The sequence below is a fragment of the Mrakia frigida genome (assembly GCF_051309035.1).
Source record: "Mrakia frigida strain ATCC 22029 unplaced genomic scaffold BDY24scaffold_9, whole genome shotgun sequence".
Taxonomy (NCBI): Eukaryota; Fungi; Basidiomycota; class Tremellomycetes; order Cystofilobasidiales; family Mrakiaceae; genus Mrakia; species Mrakia frigida.
In genome coordinates, this window is record NW_027481272.1 from 788,441 (window position 1) to 803,536 (window position 15,096).

At 54.4% G+C, this 15,096-nt stretch overlaps 6 protein-coding genes across 6 annotated transcripts; 3 read left to right on the forward strand and 3 right to left on the reverse strand.

The window, feature by feature from the left end:
* Positions 1–40: 40 nt before the first annotated feature.
* BDY24DRAFT_384082 (F-box protein) lies at positions 41–2,336 on the reverse strand (the record flags this gene model as incomplete). The annotated part of the gene is made up of 5 exons (XM_076639762.1): positions 41–725; positions 811–1,798; positions 1,877–1,980; positions 2,081–2,246; positions 2,323–2,336. 5 exons carry the CDS (start codon positions 2,334–2,336, stop codon positions 204–206), a joined length of 1,794 nt encoding a protein of 597 aa, XP_076498374.1. The 3' UTR covers positions 41–203.
* Positions 2,337–2,382: 46 nt separating this feature from the next.
* Positions 2,383–4,442, forward strand: BDY24DRAFT_286901 (KH domain-containing protein). Its single transcript, XM_076637009.1, has 6 exons — positions 2,383–2,550; positions 2,678–2,994; positions 3,118–3,495; positions 3,638–3,762; positions 3,874–4,063; positions 4,196–4,442. The coding sequence occupies exons 1-6, from the start codon at positions 2,448–2,450 to the stop codon at positions 4,376–4,378; spliced, it is 1,296 nt and encodes a 431-aa protein (XP_076498375.1). The 5' UTR covers positions 2,383–2,447; the 3' UTR covers positions 4,379–4,442.
* Positions 4,443–5,468: 1,026 nt separating this feature from the next.
* On the forward strand, positions 5,469–8,758 carry BDY24DRAFT_286912 (exonuclease V). The gene is made up of 8 exons (XM_076637010.1): positions 5,469–5,950; positions 6,057–6,155; positions 6,242–6,361; positions 6,431–6,527; positions 6,590–6,660; positions 6,732–6,765; positions 6,839–7,085; positions 7,166–8,758. The coding sequence occupies exons 1-8, from the start codon at positions 5,541–5,543 to the stop codon at positions 8,587–8,589; spliced, it is 2,502 nt and encodes an 833-aa protein (XP_076498376.1). The 5' UTR covers positions 5,469–5,540; the 3' UTR covers positions 8,590–8,758.
* A 1-nt stretch (position 8,759) lies between these two features.
* Positions 8,760–10,568, reverse strand: BDY24DRAFT_286921 (uncharacterized protein). Its single transcript, XM_076637011.1, has 4 exons — positions 9,878–10,568; positions 9,672–9,725; positions 9,221–9,586; positions 8,760–9,125 (listed from the first exon to the last, which is right to left on the reverse strand). Exons 1-4 carry the CDS (start codon positions 10,471–10,473, stop codon positions 8,930–8,932), a joined length of 1,212 nt encoding a protein of 403 aa, XP_076498377.1. The 5' UTR covers positions 10,474–10,568; the 3' UTR covers positions 8,760–8,929.
* Positions 10,569–12,907: 2,339 nt separating this feature from the next.
* On the reverse strand, positions 12,908–13,500 carry BDY24DRAFT_413881 (uncharacterized protein; the record flags this gene model as incomplete). Its single annotated transcript, XM_076643236.1, has 2 exons — positions 12,908–13,197; positions 13,296–13,500. The coding sequence occupies 2 exons, from the start codon at positions 13,498–13,500 to the stop codon at positions 12,908–12,910; spliced, it is 495 nt and encodes a 164-aa protein (XP_076498378.1).
* A 379-nt stretch (positions 13,501–13,879) lies between these two features.
* BDY24DRAFT_413882 (uncharacterized protein) lies at positions 13,880–15,076 on the forward strand (the record flags this gene model as incomplete). Its single annotated transcript, XM_076643237.1, has 5 exons — positions 13,880–13,938; positions 14,039–14,088; positions 14,201–14,212; positions 14,295–14,420; positions 14,634–15,076. 5 exons carry the CDS (start codon positions 13,880–13,882, stop codon positions 15,074–15,076), a joined length of 690 nt encoding a protein of 229 aa, XP_076498379.1.
* Positions 15,077–15,096: the final 20 nt, after the last annotated feature.

The window sequence follows — 15,096 nt, forward strand, 5'->3', positions numbered from 1 at the left end:
GCGTTGTGCTGTTTCTTTTTCTTCCTGCCTTTCTCTTTTCCGTTCAATCATCATAAGCTAAGGATAAGTGAGTGAGTCTTATCTACGACAGAAGAAAGCGAGCTAAGGAAAGAAAGCGGACGCAAAACGAGCCAGTGTTCAAAACGAAAACGACGCGTCTCCTCCCCTCTGCACTTCCCTCCCTTTCCCTTCCCCTTCCCAGCCTACTCCTCCAGATCCAAGTCACCTCCGAGTATCTTCCTCAAATGTCGATCCAATCCCGTATGCGACCTTTCGAAGCTCTCGTATAGCGACCCATCGTCCACCAACCTCACACGCCCCTCCTTCGACTTCCTGTCCACCCTCCACTTCAACCCCCCTGTTCCCAGTGACTCTCCCGGCAAGTAGTCCCAATCCCTCATCTCCCACCACAAGCTTTCCAGCTTCACCATCCTCTTCGCCAAAGCAGTCCAAGCGTCCATCGTCCTCCCTGGAATCCGGTCGACCGCTCGCTTTCCTACGAGACAGGGAGACTCCCGGGATTTGAGTTCGACGTATCGTAGCGGCCGAGGTTTGTCGTTCCACTGGAGTTCGATGTGATTGAAGTTGTGGGTGCAGAACTTGTGTTCGAAAAGGAGGAGGGAAGAGCATGGGAGGTACAGATGTTTGAGGTGAGGGAAGGACGGGAGGGAGGAGAGGAAGTCGGTGTAGGTTTGGAACTCGATGGGTTGAGGGTTGAGGAGGAGCTGAGAGAAAGGAGGGGAAGGTAATCATCAGTTTCAGAAGGAAGCCGCGAAGTTGAGAGAGGACACGCGTCGAGATGCAACTCACGTCGGCCTTGACGAAGAAATCGCCCACGAACTCGAGACGCTCGAGGTGAGGGAAGAGCTCGTTTATGGCAACGAAGAGCGCAGAAGTGATCTCTACTCGATTCTCCCTCTCAGAGTACTGTGCCAGGCCCGAACTCTCCACCATCAACCCCGAAACCGTCCAACCGCGTCCACCAACCCACGCGACGTCCATCGCAAGCTCCGAAAGCCTCTCCCTTCCCAAAAAGTCGGCCACTCCGTTCCTCTGACCAAACATCTCCAAACCTCTGACGCGCCCAAGCTCCTCGAGCGGTACTTGGAGCACCGTTGGCTCGTCGTTGTCGGAGGGGAGGGAGAACTCGAGGCGAGTGAGGGAGAGGTGTTCTGAGAGGAAGAAGGAGAGCCATTCCGGGGGCATCACCGGATCGTCCCACCTCCCAGTGCATTCGAAGTGAAGCGTTTGAAGTCCGGGAAGATTGGGGGAGACGGAATATTGGTCGAAGGGAGGGACGAACGCGTTGAAGAAGTCGATGTCGTCCTTGAGAACGCGAAGGTTCAGAGTCCCGACTTGGACGTTGCAGGCCTCGACGAAAGACGAGAAGGCGAAGAGGAACTCGTCGGAGGCGGTATCCAAAAAGTTGTCAAAGTCGTCGTCGTACTGCTTGAGCAAGAGGGAGGAGAGGGAGATGGCGGGGATGAAGAGAGGAGGAGATCCGACGGGTCGTCGAGTTGGGAGGGGTCGGAAGTCGTTCTGCTTGAGTTCCCATGAATCGAAGTGGAGGGTTTTGAGGGTAGGATGCGATGCGATGGCGACTTGGATTCCAAAGGTGAGGTGAAAGGCTGGGGAACCGTGAATACTGAGGGTTTGGAGGTTGACGAGGTGGGAGAGGGAGATTGCGAGGAGGGAGGATTGAGCCACCGCCCACGCGCTTTGGAAGAGATCCTGATTCGCCCACGAGACGAAGTCTTCGAGTTCGAGCTCTGAGGCAGGGATCTTGACGTGGACGGATCTGCATACGGCGGCGAAGAAAAGCAAGGTCAATCAGGGAAGGAGAAGAGCCGCCATCGGAAGAGATCCGCTTGCTCACTTGATCGCAGCGACCATGATAAGATCCCGAGACATGTTGAAAAGCTGTTGGAGAGCTTTGACGGTTGTGATGTTGTAGGTGTGGTAGAGTTTCGGAGTGGTGAGCTTCGAAGGAGAGAAGAAGACAGAGAAGGGGTCGAGTCGATCGTCAGTTAACGGACGGACGAAAGGAGAGGGCAAGCTCAACCTCCTGCTGTTCACTCACCTGCTTAAGCGATCTGGACACGAGTTGAAGAGTCGAGAGATCCTTCTTCGTCGGGATGTTGTCGAATATGAGGTCCAGAAGCTCGACGGGGAGGCGAGAGATGGGGGGAGGGAGGGAGGGCTGAACTCGAAGGTCGAGAAGGCCGCCGTTCTGGATTTCGATGGATCTAGAAAGTGAGGTAGGAGTAGAGATAGGAATCAGGCTCGTGAACTTGGACAGTTCAAGGCCCGAAATCTGCTTACTGTTTTTGAGACATGATGGGGTTCGGAGGGAAAGCGAGCTTGCGAAACTCAAGTGCTTTTGAGCTCTCGACTCCATCCCCTCCTTCCCTTCCTCTTTTCCTCCTCCATCTTCTCCTCCTCCTAAAATGTCTCGAAACCGATGGGACGAACCCGCTCCTCCTCCTACTCAGAGTTCTCAATCCCCAGCAGGACCTCCTCAAGCTCAACTCGACGCCGCAGAGAGAGCTGGTAAGTCCTTCGAGCTCGTCCTTCTCTCCCTCCCTCCCTCCCTTCTTCCTCCCTCCTTCCTCCTTCCGCTTTCCAACCCTCTCAAGTTCGCTGACCTCGACCTTCTGCGCTTCTTAATCTTCTACAGCCGCCATCGCTGCTAAACTCACTTCCCAGATTCGACCTCCTCCCTCTGAACCTGCTCCTCCTCCTCCTCCTCCGAAACGAGAAGGAACCATCTTTGACGGAGAGTTCACTCACGACATCGAGATCAACGATCTCAGGAACCGATATCTTCTCACCAAAGGATCCACTCAACAAGCTCTCCACGCCGAAACGGGAGCTTCCATCACCACCAAGGGAGTCTGGCTTCCTGACAAGTCCAAAGCGACAGCAGCCGAACCTCCTCTCTACCTTCACATCGCCGCCATGACCAAGGAAGCTCTCGATATCGCAGTGGCGAAGGTGAGTTTTCGTATCTTTAGATCCTCACTTCATCTTTTCACTCTTGCCCTGTCCATCAGTCGAGTTCCTTTGAAGCCCAAGCTCACCTCTCTTTCCTTCCTCCCTTCGTCCTCTTCCTCCCAGGTCAACGATCTCATCGCTCAAGAACTCGGACCTCTCGTCGAAGATCGATCCCAATGGGCTCGAAACCGAGCTCAGTTCTCAGCTGGAGGAGCTCCTCTTACTGGAGCCAACGCCTCGCCTGCTGGACCGCCTGGAGGAGGAGCTGGATCGCCGACGCGACCCTCGGAAGGAAGCCCTCACGGGGGACCTCCTGGAGGTGGATTCGGAGGGATGAGGGGAGGTTTCGGAGGAGGCATGCGAGGTGGCTTTGGAGGAGGAGATCGAGGTGGATTTGGAGGAGGAGGACCCGAGAGGAGGAAGTGGCCGGAGGAGAAGGTCTTCATCGGGTTGGAGAGCTTGAGGAACTTCAACGTCCGAGCTAAGGTGGTTGGACCTGGAGTGAGTACTCAATCAGCTTTCGTAGGGATGCTGGGACGCGATGATAGAGTTGGGAGGGAGGAGGAGAGTTCGATTGGCGTCTTTCGAGGCTTCGGTGAGCTCGAGCTGACTTTCTCCCTTCCGTCGTCGCCTCACCTCGCAGGGAATGTTCGTCAAGCACATCCAATCTGAAACTGGAACCCGAGTACAGATCAAGGGACAGGGATCTGGTTTCTACGAGCAGGATACTGGAAGGGAGGGAGACGATCTCATGCACATCTCGATCAGGTGCGTCGTCCCTTCGACTCGTCTCGCCTCGTCTCTCTTTCTCCCTCGTATCCAGTGCTTCGTATCCCCAACTGACAAGACCATCTTCTCTTTTGTCCTCTCCTTCTCCAGTGGACCCGAGGAATCCATGATCGAACGAGCCAAGCTCCTCGCCGACGACCTCCTCCTCGTCGTTCGTTCGGAATGGACCAAGGCTCGAGACGCCAACGCTCAGGGTCAGGCTCAGCAAGGTTACGGAGGACTTGGTCAGGGTGGTTACCAGCAGCAACAGCAGCAGTCAGCTACCGCTCAGGCATACTACGTTCGTCCTCATCTCTTTCCTTTTCTCTTCTTCCGTCGCGTCGAGCCGAACGCGATACTGACTTTCCTTTTCTACCTTCTGCTCCCTTCTGCTCTTTCTTCTCATCGCCTTCGTCGGTACTAGGCTCAGCAGCAAGCCGCCTACGCTCAGCAAGCTCCTCCTCAACCCGGAGGAGAAGCGCCTCCTCCTCCTCCCGCCGACGGGCAAGCACCTCCCGCTCCTCCAGCAGATGGATCCGCCGTTCCTGCTACGACCCCCGGTGGAACTGCCGTTCCCGCTGAGGATCCTCAGGAGGCTTACAGGAAGTACTGGTGAGTACCTTGGTTCCCGTTTCTCTTCTTCCCTCGTCGACTCGTTCCGTTCGTTCGACCTCCTCGACTGATGCGTTTCGACTCTCACTTTCTTTCCTCGCAGGGCTGCTTACGGATACGACGTCAACGATCCTGCTTGTGAGTAGTACCTTCTCGTGTCTCGACCTTTTGCGCTCGTCCTCATCTCGAATAAACGAGTGCGTCTCACTTTCGAAGCTTACCCTGACGCGCTTCCCCTTCTTCTTTTTCCCACAGTCCAAGCCTGGCAGCAACAGCAGTACGGCTACTACCAGACCGGAGCTGCTGGATCTACTCCCGTCGCTTCCACTAGCACACCTGCTGGAGCTGGAACTAACCCTGCGGAACCTCTCACGTTCGTTCTCGTTGTTCGTCTCTCTTTCACCCGTCTTCCCTTCACTGACGCAACCGTTCTTTTTGCTCTTCTCACAGTCCCGTCCCTGCCGTTCCTGCTCCTCCCCCCGCTTGATCCTTTTCCTTTTCAGCTCGGAAGAAGAGCTCGTTTCGGAGCGGGGACGGGTAAGGGGGAGAGAGAGGAGACCGACGCGTTTGGTTTCGATCGGTTGGCTCGACGGACTGTGGAAACGATATCTGTTGATCTGTTTTTGAAGGCTGGCTCGATGGACTGTGGATTACTCTGTCTGATGTTCGTTGAGCTCATGCCACTTTTTGACTTTTCTTGTTTGCGAGGAAGGAGAGACGAGACGAGGACGAGACAAGGTTTGCGAGCTGAGAAGAGAAAGGACATTGGTGGGTGATGAGAGGGTGTATATCGATTGGTTGAAGGAGTCACATACGGGCTGGGATAAGGAGTTGAAGGATATGGTGGATGGGAGGCTGGAGGTTTGGGTCCGGACGAGGAGGAGGAGGGGGAAGGAAGGGGTGAGACGCGTTTGATGACGGGAGGGTCGGGGTAGATAATTAGCTCTGTACGCGTCTTTTGCTGTTCTTCATTGTTATATAGAAGAGCTCGGTATCTCACGACGATTACACAAAGACAGAACGCCTCTGAAAACAAGATTGCAGCCGCGAGCGGGCGACGCGTCGACTTTGGTTCGAGCTCGTCTCGAAGTTCGCCACCCAACCACTTCCTTCCTTCCCTCCTTCTCCTCCCTCTTCCCTCCTTCTTGCCCTACAACGACGATGCGATGAGCACCACCCCGATGGCCTCCGACGACTACAACTCTGATTCGGACGAATACGACTTCCCACCTCTCCCTACAGATGATGCTTTCCTCGACGAACTCGCCAACATCGAACGAGCTCATTTCCACCCTCCCCTCTCTTCGACTCCCAACAAACCTTCCTCTGCTCTGCTCCCCCCGTCTACCAACTCGCAGAAGTCAATCTCGTCCCCTTCGTCGTCGCTTGGAGTCCGTCACGTCGACGTCGAGCTGGAAGTAGAGCTCGCTATCGATCGAAGTTTGGATGCAAGAGCTGGAGGAGAGTCGAGCTTGATGGACGGAGATTCAGTCTTCTTGAGCTCTCTGGGGGAGGATGAGATCGAGGAAGCTATAGCTAGACAGCTGCAGAGTCAGGATGACATGGAGGACCTCATGTGAGTCGATTGATCATCGGGCTCGTCGCAGCAGGAGGATGGAAGGAGGCAGGGAGCGTTGAAGGAATCGAAGCTCACCCACCTCCTTCCTTTGGTTCTCTCTCAGGCCACCCCACCCTTCCCTCTTCGCCCTGTACCGTAGGAGGAACTTCTTCTCAGTCACGGATCTAGCAGCTCCCACTTGGTGTGAGGTTCAGTACGATTAGTGAGTTCCAGAGATCGTCGAAGCTCAAAGCTCGAAGCTCATCAAACCACTCCCTTCCATTCGATCCTCTTTCCCTTGCTCTCCAGTGGCCTTCGAGGGAAACGGTTCCTGAAACCTTCAGATCGACCTACGACGTTCATCACCTCGAAGGGAAACGTGATAGCACCCGATCTGGAGAAGGCTGTAGCGAACGACAAGACGATGAAGTGATTCTTCTCTTCTTCTTCTGAGGAACGATGCGTCGAGCTGACATGCTTTTCCTTTGATCCGAATAGGAAAGGAACCAAGATCCACAAGGCCCTAGAGAGGGAGATTCATCCGGTAGAGATCAAGGTGACGGTGGAGACGAAGGAGGAGACTTGGGCGTTGAGGGTGAGTCGAGCTCCGGTCGAGTCGTCGAAGACAAGAACTGACTTTCGCTGCTGCTGAAACAGATCCTGAACATGCTGGCGTCGCTAGAGGCTCTGATGGCTCTTGGGAAGTGCAGGGAAATGCCGGTCATGGGGTGAGTCTCGCACCTCTTCTTCCGATCCTCGTCGAGTTGATCTGACCTTCGACGCGTCTTCTCCTTTTCAGTTTCATCAAGGGCCATCTCGTCGTAGGGATCATCGTCAGTCTGCTATTCCTCCGCTCTCTTTTGTTCTTTCGGCTCTCTGACCTCGACTTCGTTTATCTTCTCTCAGGACGAAATTCAACGCGTCCCTCTCGTCGACTTGTCTCTCCCCTCTTCCTCGACACCGACCTCCTCACCGAAGAAGTCCACTGCATCCCCTCAAACCAACAAGATCACTTCCTACTTCATACCAAGTTCGCCTGCGAAGGGAAAGGGTCGTGCTGGAACCAACTCGACTCCGACCCATACCCTCAAGGTCAGCGATTCCAAGACGAGGAAGACGAGGTCCCTCCCTCGAGAGGACGCCAGTCTCTCAGGTTTGTCCTTACTTTTCCGATTTCATCGAGACTCGAGCGTTCACTCACCGCTCCTTCACTCCTCTCTCTGTCGTCGCCAGGCAAGATCCAAACCCAAGCCTACAAGTTCCTCCTGGACGCTCTCCTTCGACCTCCCTCCGACTTCTCCTCCCCGAACAAACCCTCGTTCTCCTTCCCTCATCTCTTCGCCAGCCTCGATCTCTCTTCCCAACTCCAACTCTCCGAAGAGTTCCTCGCTCAAGCTCAGATCCTCATCGACGGGAACGGACTCGACTGTCCTTCGATAGCGACCTTGGACGATCTCGCAGACGCGTGGGAGAGAACCGTCTCGAGACTGGGAGTCGATAGGAACGAGGCGTGCTCGAGGGATCTGGAACTCGTTTATCGATTTCAGGAGACGACGAGAGGTCGATCGAGTGGGAAGAGGAAGGTGTTGGACGCTTCGATGACCATGGGGAGCGGAGGGATTGCTTTGAGCGTCGAGGAGAACGATCGTCTGTTGGCGTTGGCGATTCAGGCGTCGCTTGGACTGGGAATTGGAGCCGAGGAGGTGAAGCTGGGTGGAGTGGAGGAGTCGGCTGAGGAGACGGATGAGGAGATGTTGGAGAGGGCGATTGCTGAGAGCCTGAAGGGAGTAGCCGTGCTGGAGGCTGAAGGGTCGACGCGTCTCGAGGTGTTGGAGGAGGAAAAGGAGGGTATCGACGACGCCGAAGAACTACCTCCCGACGTCGAGCCTCAACATCGGAACCCTTGGACCATCGAGCCAGGGTCGTCGGATTCTCTCGCCCGAGCAACATCGTCGCAGCTCTCGATCTCCTCTCCCAAAGAGGACAGCTCCTCCTCCTTCGTCTCCCAACTCCGTACCTCGATACCCATTCTATCCCAGTCTGCCTCTTCTTTCTCAAAACCCATCGAGATCTCGGACTCGGAGAACTCGGACTCGGAAGAAGAGGAATCGAACAAACCGGTCGCGTCTTCGTCGTCCTCGACGATACCAGCTACCTCCCTCCCCTTCGACGAAACCTCCCTCCTCCAGCTGAAGCATCCGGAACTCAAAACTCTCGCATTCAAACACTCCCTCCCAACCTGGGGACGAAAGGTCGATCTCATCGCTCGGCTCCTCAAGTCGTCTTCCTCCGCCTCCTCTTCGACTCCTGCCTCCTCCTCCAAACGACCTCGTCGCTCTCAATCCAAATCCCCGACTTCCTCATCGGACACTTCCCTCTCCACTACAACCTCGTCTTCCTCCTACTCGGATCCCTCCCCTCTCGACGCGTCCATCATCGGCGTCGTCTCGTTCCAGTACTCGCATCAAGGGATTCTCGCTCATTTCGACGACATCCTCTCGTTCTGGCTTGGAGAGAGGGCTCCGAGGGGGGTGAGCATGGAGAACACGATGAGGTGCGAGTGGTGCGAGTTCAAGGAGGGGTGTGAGTGGAGGGAGCAGGAAGGGCAGAGGATCTGGGAGGAGGGGAGGAGGAGGAAGGCTGGGTTGGAAGGGTGAGGAACGAGGACGAGGAAGGAGAAATCTTGAGAACGGAGATAGGGTTCATCGGTGTAGTCGCCTGCAGGGTTCGGTTCACGATGCTTACGACTCTTTGACGCGTCGCTTTCGACTCGTGGAGGGCGAACCTGCGAGAGCACCTCACCGCGATCAGTGCCGGCCTTTTGAAGCTTGTGTCATCTGATGATTGAATACTTGAGAACGATCAGAGGCAGCAGCAAAGCGATTTAGACGGACTTGTCGCGACGAGACCGTTTCTTCCTTTTCGTCCTCCTTGCATCACATCTTCCCGACTCGACCTCACTCAAAAACACTCATCGGCATCAACACCTCCCCTCTCTTATCCACAAAGGTCCTCCCACTCTTCCACACTTCTCCTCTGCCAACCCAGCCTCTCCGCCTGGGCGGTGCTGGGGCCGCTCGAGTCCCTCGCCATCGCCATCCTCCCCATGCTCAAAGCCTCTTCGCTGTCTTTCCCTAGTTCTTCACCGAACCATTGAGACGCTTTGGAAGCCCAGTGGGAGGTGAAGTAGAGGCTGCGATAAAACGGTCAAAGAAGACGAAAGTGAGCGATGTGTTTCGACTCGACGCGTCGCTTTTCGAAGCTTCGTTTGCGTTGGTATGTACTCACTTCCCAATTCCCCATCCAACCCTCGCCAAATCCTCCGCCACCTCACCCCTCCCAGCCCTTATCCCCTCCAGGTCCATCAGTTCCAACATCCTCTCCAACTTGCTCTTCGCTTCCTTCCCTCCGATCCTCCACTTTTCACCTTCCTTCAGATCAAACCCTGCAGCCTCCAGCTTCAGCCTTTTCACTTCCTTGCTCCTCTTGTCGGAGACGAGGGCGTTGGAGCAGCGAGGACAGGTGCAGAGGAAGTTGTAGCGCCGAAGGAGTTCGGTTTGACGGGCGGAGGTGGGGAGGAAGGGATCGACGACGTAGGAGACGAGGATCTCGGTGTTGGGAGGGAGAGGAATGAGGGAGTGGACAAGGATTTTGCTTGGGGAAGAAGAAGGAGGAGGAGGTAGGGGTTAGGAGGGGCGAGAGGGAAATGGAGACGGGAGAGGGAGAGAGTCGGACAAACTTGGAAGAAGGACGATAGACGTAGAGAGCGTTGGGACGGCAGGAGTGGTTGATCCTGCAGCGTAGCGAGACAAAGAAGAAAATCATCGGTTTAAGGTCTCGTTGTAGAGAGATCACTGATAAGGAAAAGACGGAGGAAAGGAGAAAGGTCGAAACGCGTTTCGACTCGAGCTCAACCTTTCCCTCCCCATCGCTAAAAAGACTGACCTCGAAAACCACCTAAAGACTCCCATCCAGCCCTCCCTCACCATCACTCCATTCGTCTGAACGATCCCCCGTTCTCTCCTAGTCCGAGGGAGGAAGGCAGCCTGAACCCTCGTCAAGTCTCCCTCTCCTCCCTCGTCTCCATCTCCCTCCATAAGCTCATAAAACCACTCCTTCTCCTTCTTTCCCAGCTTGTCCACCAGAGCTTTAACCTCCTTATTCAGCTCGTCCATGTTCCCTGCTTTGGAGCTCGTTGAGCGGATGATCAACGGTTCTTCTGAGAGGAGAAGCGTCCCAGCTTCGACGGACGAGTTTGAAGTTGTAAAGAGACCGAGTCCTCCTTTAGGGCTGGCGGAGAGCTCCCATAGAGTGGGCGCAGGAGTAACGAGCGAAAGGAGGTAGGCGGGAGTGGAAACGATCAGGTTGGGGAGGTCGATCAGGGAGGAATTCAAGGCGAGGAGAACGAGGAGGGCGAGGAAGGGACCGAGGAAGAAGGTCCGCGAGAGAGAGGGCGAGCCTTGGTTGGCTTTGGGGGTGGGTTTGGCGGAGCGGGAGGAGGGAAGAGTCCGTTTGGGCTTTTTGCTGGGACGGAGAGGCATGCTGGTCGTTGAGGGAAGGGAAGAGAAGGGCGAAGGGACGAGCTCGAGAAGAGCTGGGCGGTGAGCAACCGAAAATAATAATACTAAAAACAGAGCTGGTGTGAAAATCAGTGCCCGATGATAAGATAGATATTAAGCAGTTAGTTCAACAACAAAATCGAGTGCTGCCTCCCTCCTCAGCTTTCCTTCGAGAAACCAAACACGACTTCGACGCGTCGCGGTCGCCTCTCTTCTTCCCAACTTCCCCGCCACGAAAATAAATCAAAACACTGGCGTTCGCTGCAGACCTCTGTATCAGAATCTTCTTTCTCACCTTCTCTTGTCTTTGAACTTTTTCTTCACTGCTTGGTCCCCTTAGCGACCAAACCTCCCACCCTTCGAAGCGAGCTCGACGTTCGTTTTGATCTCGACAGCCATCGTTGATTCGCTCCTCCTTTTCCTAACGACTTCCTCAAACTCCTTGCTGAAACTCGCCCTTTCTTCTCCTTCAGATCGTTCCTTTCACTCGCTCCTTCCCCTGGGAGGTCGTCCTCCTCATCTTCGACCAGTCGGATCCTTCGACTCTCGCAGCTCTAGGAGCCGTCTTGATGGAGGTTTTGGAGGCTACCGCACCAATCTTGTATCGATGAGTTGAGGTGAAGTCGTTGGATACGCTCGCGAAGCTGTTTTGCGAGAGGGAGGAGGGGGAATCGAAGGTGAGCTCGACGTTTCCCTCCCTCATCCATCTCTCTCTCTTTCATCCGAGAGCTCATGCCCATTCTCCCGCTTCTTGTAGGACGTCTCCTCGTCTCGAAGCAATCACCTTCTCACCCTTTCCCAGATCAAATCCTTCCATCTCGACCTCCTCTCCTCCGAACCCTCCTACGAATTAGTTCCCACCAAATCGAAGGACGGACTCTGAGCCCCTGCTAGTCGACATCCTTCAAGTCTCGACAAACGACAACAACATATATCTCCTCATCCTTCTTCACTCCGTCCTCTTCCACCACTTCAGCCCACTTCGCGCCAAGTACGACACGCGAGAGCGTCCCTCCGACGCGTCTCCATTCCTCGCCCAATCAGGTCTACCTCAGCTCTTGACGTTCGACCGTCTAACGACACTGAACTTCCGGGGACTCCTCTTGTCTTTGGCAACATTGCGACTTTGCCGTTGAGCTACCACCTCGCGAATCTCCCGCGTCCTACTCTCCAGCGTCGTCGAACCATTCGGTTTCATCTCGCCACCCTGCTCTCGCACAAATGGTTCAACTTCTCAACCTTCCTCAGGGAGGACATTGTGTCAACAGTGGTGCTCAACATCCACCTCATGCAGGAAGGATCGATGGTCCTGGTCGTTCGATCGGAGGAGGAGAGGAAAGAAGCGGAGGAAGCGGTTTCGAAGTTGGAGGAGGGGGAGAGAGTGAAGTTTGCGGTCGAGGTGGAGGCTTAAGGTGAGTTTTTTATCTTCTTTTCCGCTGACACCTTCGACTTGAAGCTGAATTGGCTCTGCGGTCTGCTCGGTGTTCCCCTCGCAGGTACGCGTCGAGACGCCAACGACTCGTCTTTTGGCTCCCTCTCCTCGTCCCCTACGGTAGACGAAGACGCTCGACTGAAATCCCGTAGCAGGAGATCGTTGGATCTTATTAATGGTGCGTCAAGTCGCGCGTCTTTTGGATTCCACGAGGGGAAAGCGGATGGAGAACTGATCTCGACGCGTTTTCCCTCTCTTCATTCTCTAGATAGCGTAGATCTTCGTCCCCCAGACTCCTCTTAGCATACTATAGTTTCTACATGATCTCGTCTACGGGCCACTACTTTCGTATCGGTAGACTATATTTTCTACCTCGAACGAACGAAAGGAAGAATCGAGACGCGTTTCCAACTTTCCCTCGTCGTCGAACCAACCCGAGATGTCTCCTATGACCTTTCTATCCAGCAGGCTCATCTAATAGTACTCCACTGACTCTTTCTCCATCAAATCGTGAATTGAGGGAGCAGAGAGATGCGTTCCGTTTCCGATATCGAACTTCGCGAGAACGAGGCAGTCTATGAATGCGCTGGACCGTTCTTGGGGAAGTAGGACGAACAAAGAGTGATCTTGGAGATATACTCTGTGTTTTAGTTTGCTCCTAGTGAGTATAATCTTCCAAATTTGAGACATCCGACGAGAGAAACAGACCGAAAAGGTTGACGTCGCGACGCGTCGTCTCTTCTCCTTTTTGCTTTTCAGGGGTTGGTATCATCGAGATTCGTCTGCCTGTAGATGGCGGTATTCAACTCGATGTTCCGTTCTTCTCGGAGTCAAGTTTTCGCACTCAGAAAATGGGAAGGAGGAAGTCGACGAGGACGAGCGTTCTTCGAGCAACGCGAAGTTCGAACGCTGGACCTTTCACCCTCGAAGAGGCAGTCCCTTTCTCGTCTCTCATTATACGACCTTAATCGAGCAGTACTATCATCAAATTTGATACGCAGAATCATCGAAGTAGAAAAGGGGTATAGCGTATCCGAGCTTCGCCATCTTGACCTGCATCCTGGCCTCAAACTCCTCCTGCTTCTTCTCCCACTCCGCCCGAGCCCTATCATCTTCCTCCTTCATGGCTTGGAACTCTTTTTTGGTCCTTTCTCTCTCCCTACACCTGGCTTGTCGCTCGAGCTCCCAGACGTCGTTTTGACGAGCGAGAGCAGGAGCGGAAAGAGACTCGTACCGTTCGAGGTTGTCGAGCTTGGGTCTGCTTCGTTTAAGTTCTGCGAGAGGAAGTATGGAACGAAGAGGAGGAACGTCGTCAGTGGAAGGTAGAAGGTAGAAGGCTAGGAAAAGAAGGAAGATGTTGAATTGGACTGACCTCGTCGAGCTAGGATCGAAGCTGCCTCAGCAGCTTGAGCTTGCTCCTCGAGAGAGAGGACCTTCTCCTTCGTTCCAGAGTGATGCCTCTTTCGAGAGAGATGTTTCTTGGGTTTGGACTTGGCTGAGAGAGGAAGGGTGGACTTGGAGGGTTGAGCGAGTTTGGAAGGTTGAGGAGAGGGAGGAGGCGAGGCGAGGTAGCTCATGTTCTAAAGCGGGAGGCGAAGGATCGAGGATGGATGAATCGTCAGCGTAGGACCGAAAGGAGAGAGACGAGAAAGTTTGACTTACGAGAGGAAGGTTCTTGAGGGTCTTGAGGGGAGATAGAGAAGAGGAGGAAGAAAGAAGGAGAGGGTCTAGAAGAAGAGCTTGATGTGGTTGAACGTGAACCGACGAAAGCAAGCCTCTTCCCTCTTTTGATTCCCCTCTTCCTCCTGGGCAGGCACGCGAACTGTTTCTAGGTTGATTTTGAGCGATTTCCCTTTCTCTCTTTCTTTCTTCTAGCTCCCACCCTCCTTCCTCCCCTCACCTTCTCTTTTCTCTGTATTTCTTTACCCTTTATCTAATCACAAACAAACAACTTGGATGGATTCTCCCTTCTTCACCGCCACCGACGACGACTACTGGGCGACCGCGTACCCTCCGTTCGTTTGTTTTCTTTTTTCCTCCCTCTCGACCTTCACCACCCTCAAACTCAAGCTCAAGCTCATCCCTTTCCTTCCTCTTCTCTTCTTATCCTTACAGAGGTCACCCAGTATTCCAAGGTCACTGGTATCCGGACCCTCTGTCTTGGGGTGAGTTGAATTCGACGGCTCGATTCCCTCACGACTCTTCGTTCCAGCTCTCGTCTTCCTTCCTTCTTTCTGACCTCACCTTGTATTGTTCTGGTCTTCTGTTCCTCTACAGATCACAACCCAGGTGAGTACTTAGCCAGGCTCTCTCTACGACACCTCTAGCTTCACTGAGCTGCTTTCTTTCCTTGTTTCTTCGTCGTTTCTAGAGCTCGCTCCCTTCGCGCCCGACGACCCGTTCCCTCCTGGTCTCGCGTCTGTTCACCCTACTTTGGAAGGAGGTTGGACTTCGACCAACGTCAACGAAGGAGATGAGGAGGGATCTGTGGGCGATGGTTCGTCCGAGGGACAAGTTGAAGTATCTGGGACGGACGAAGGATACGAGGGAGGAGGGGAGTCGACGCCCTCGAATGTGAGCCGTTCGAAGGAGAGTTGTGAGTCTCCCTTCTTCCTCGCATTCCGTTTTTACCGCTTTCTCGTTTTGGAGTATAGAAGGAAGAGTAGTCCTCGAGATCTAATCATCTTGCCGTTGGTTTTGTGTCCCTCAGCTCCCTCCGCCTCGGACAACTCCCCTCCTCCTCCCGTCGACACCTCCCTCTCGCTCCTCCTCGCTGCTCCCTCCTTCTCCTCCTCTTCGGCGTCTGCTCGTCTCTCAGCATCGGGACCCTCCTCCTCAACAAGACCGTACTCGATGCAGGAGGTTCAGAACCTCAGAGACGGCTACCTTTACATGGAGGATGAGCACGAAAAGCAGGGAAAGGAGATGGCTCGACTGAGAGTCGAGGCGAAAAGGAACGAGGACAGGTTGCAGCAGAAGGTAGATCACTACAAGGCTCTCTGGGATACAGAGGTTGAAAAGTCGCTCGGGTTGGAGAAAAGGCTGGAGGCGAAGGAACGAGAGCTGGCAGAAATCGAGAGGGATTTCTTCATCGTCCGAAAGGAGCCTGGCGTCACGGTCACCGTCGTCTACGAGCCCTTCCACTCCTTCTAGGTCACCGCTCTACCCTCCTC

Coding starts and splice junctions, on each gene's coding strand:
- BDY24DRAFT_286921 (XM_076637011.1), bottom strand. CDS start 10,473: ATGCCTCTCCGTCCCAGCAAAAAGCCCAAACGGACTCTTCCCTCCTCC. Junction 9,726..9,877: donor GTCTTTAGGTGGTTTTCGAG/GTCAGTCTTTTT, acceptor GCTACGCTGCAG/GATCAACCACTCCTGCCGTC. Junction 9,126..9,220: donor GTTGGATGGGGAATTGGGAA/GTGAGTACATAC, acceptor GTTTTATCGCAG/CCTCTACTTCACCTCCCACT.
- BDY24DRAFT_286901 (XM_076637009.1), top strand. CDS start 2,448: ATGTCTCGAAACCGATGGGACGAACCCGCTCCTCCTCCTACTCAGAGT. Junction 2,551..2,677: donor CGACGCCGCAGAGAGAGCTG/GTAAGTCCTTCG, acceptor AATCTTCTACAG/CCGCCATCGCTGCTAAACTC. Junction 3,763..3,873: donor CTCATGCACATCTCGATCAG/GTGCGTCGTCCC, acceptor CTCCTTCTCCAG/TGGACCCGAGGAATCCATGA.
- BDY24DRAFT_286912 (XM_076637010.1), top strand. CDS start 5,541: ATGAGCACCACCCCGATGGCCTCCGACGACTACAACTCTGATTCGGAC. Junction 6,528..6,589: donor AGGAGACTTGGGCGTTGAGG/GTGAGTCGAGCT, acceptor CTGCTGAAACAG/ATCCTGAACATGCTGGCGTC. Junction 7,086..7,165: donor AGAGGACGCCAGTCTCTCAG/GTTTGTCCTTAC, acceptor TGTCGTCGCCAG/GCAAGATCCAAACCCAAGCC.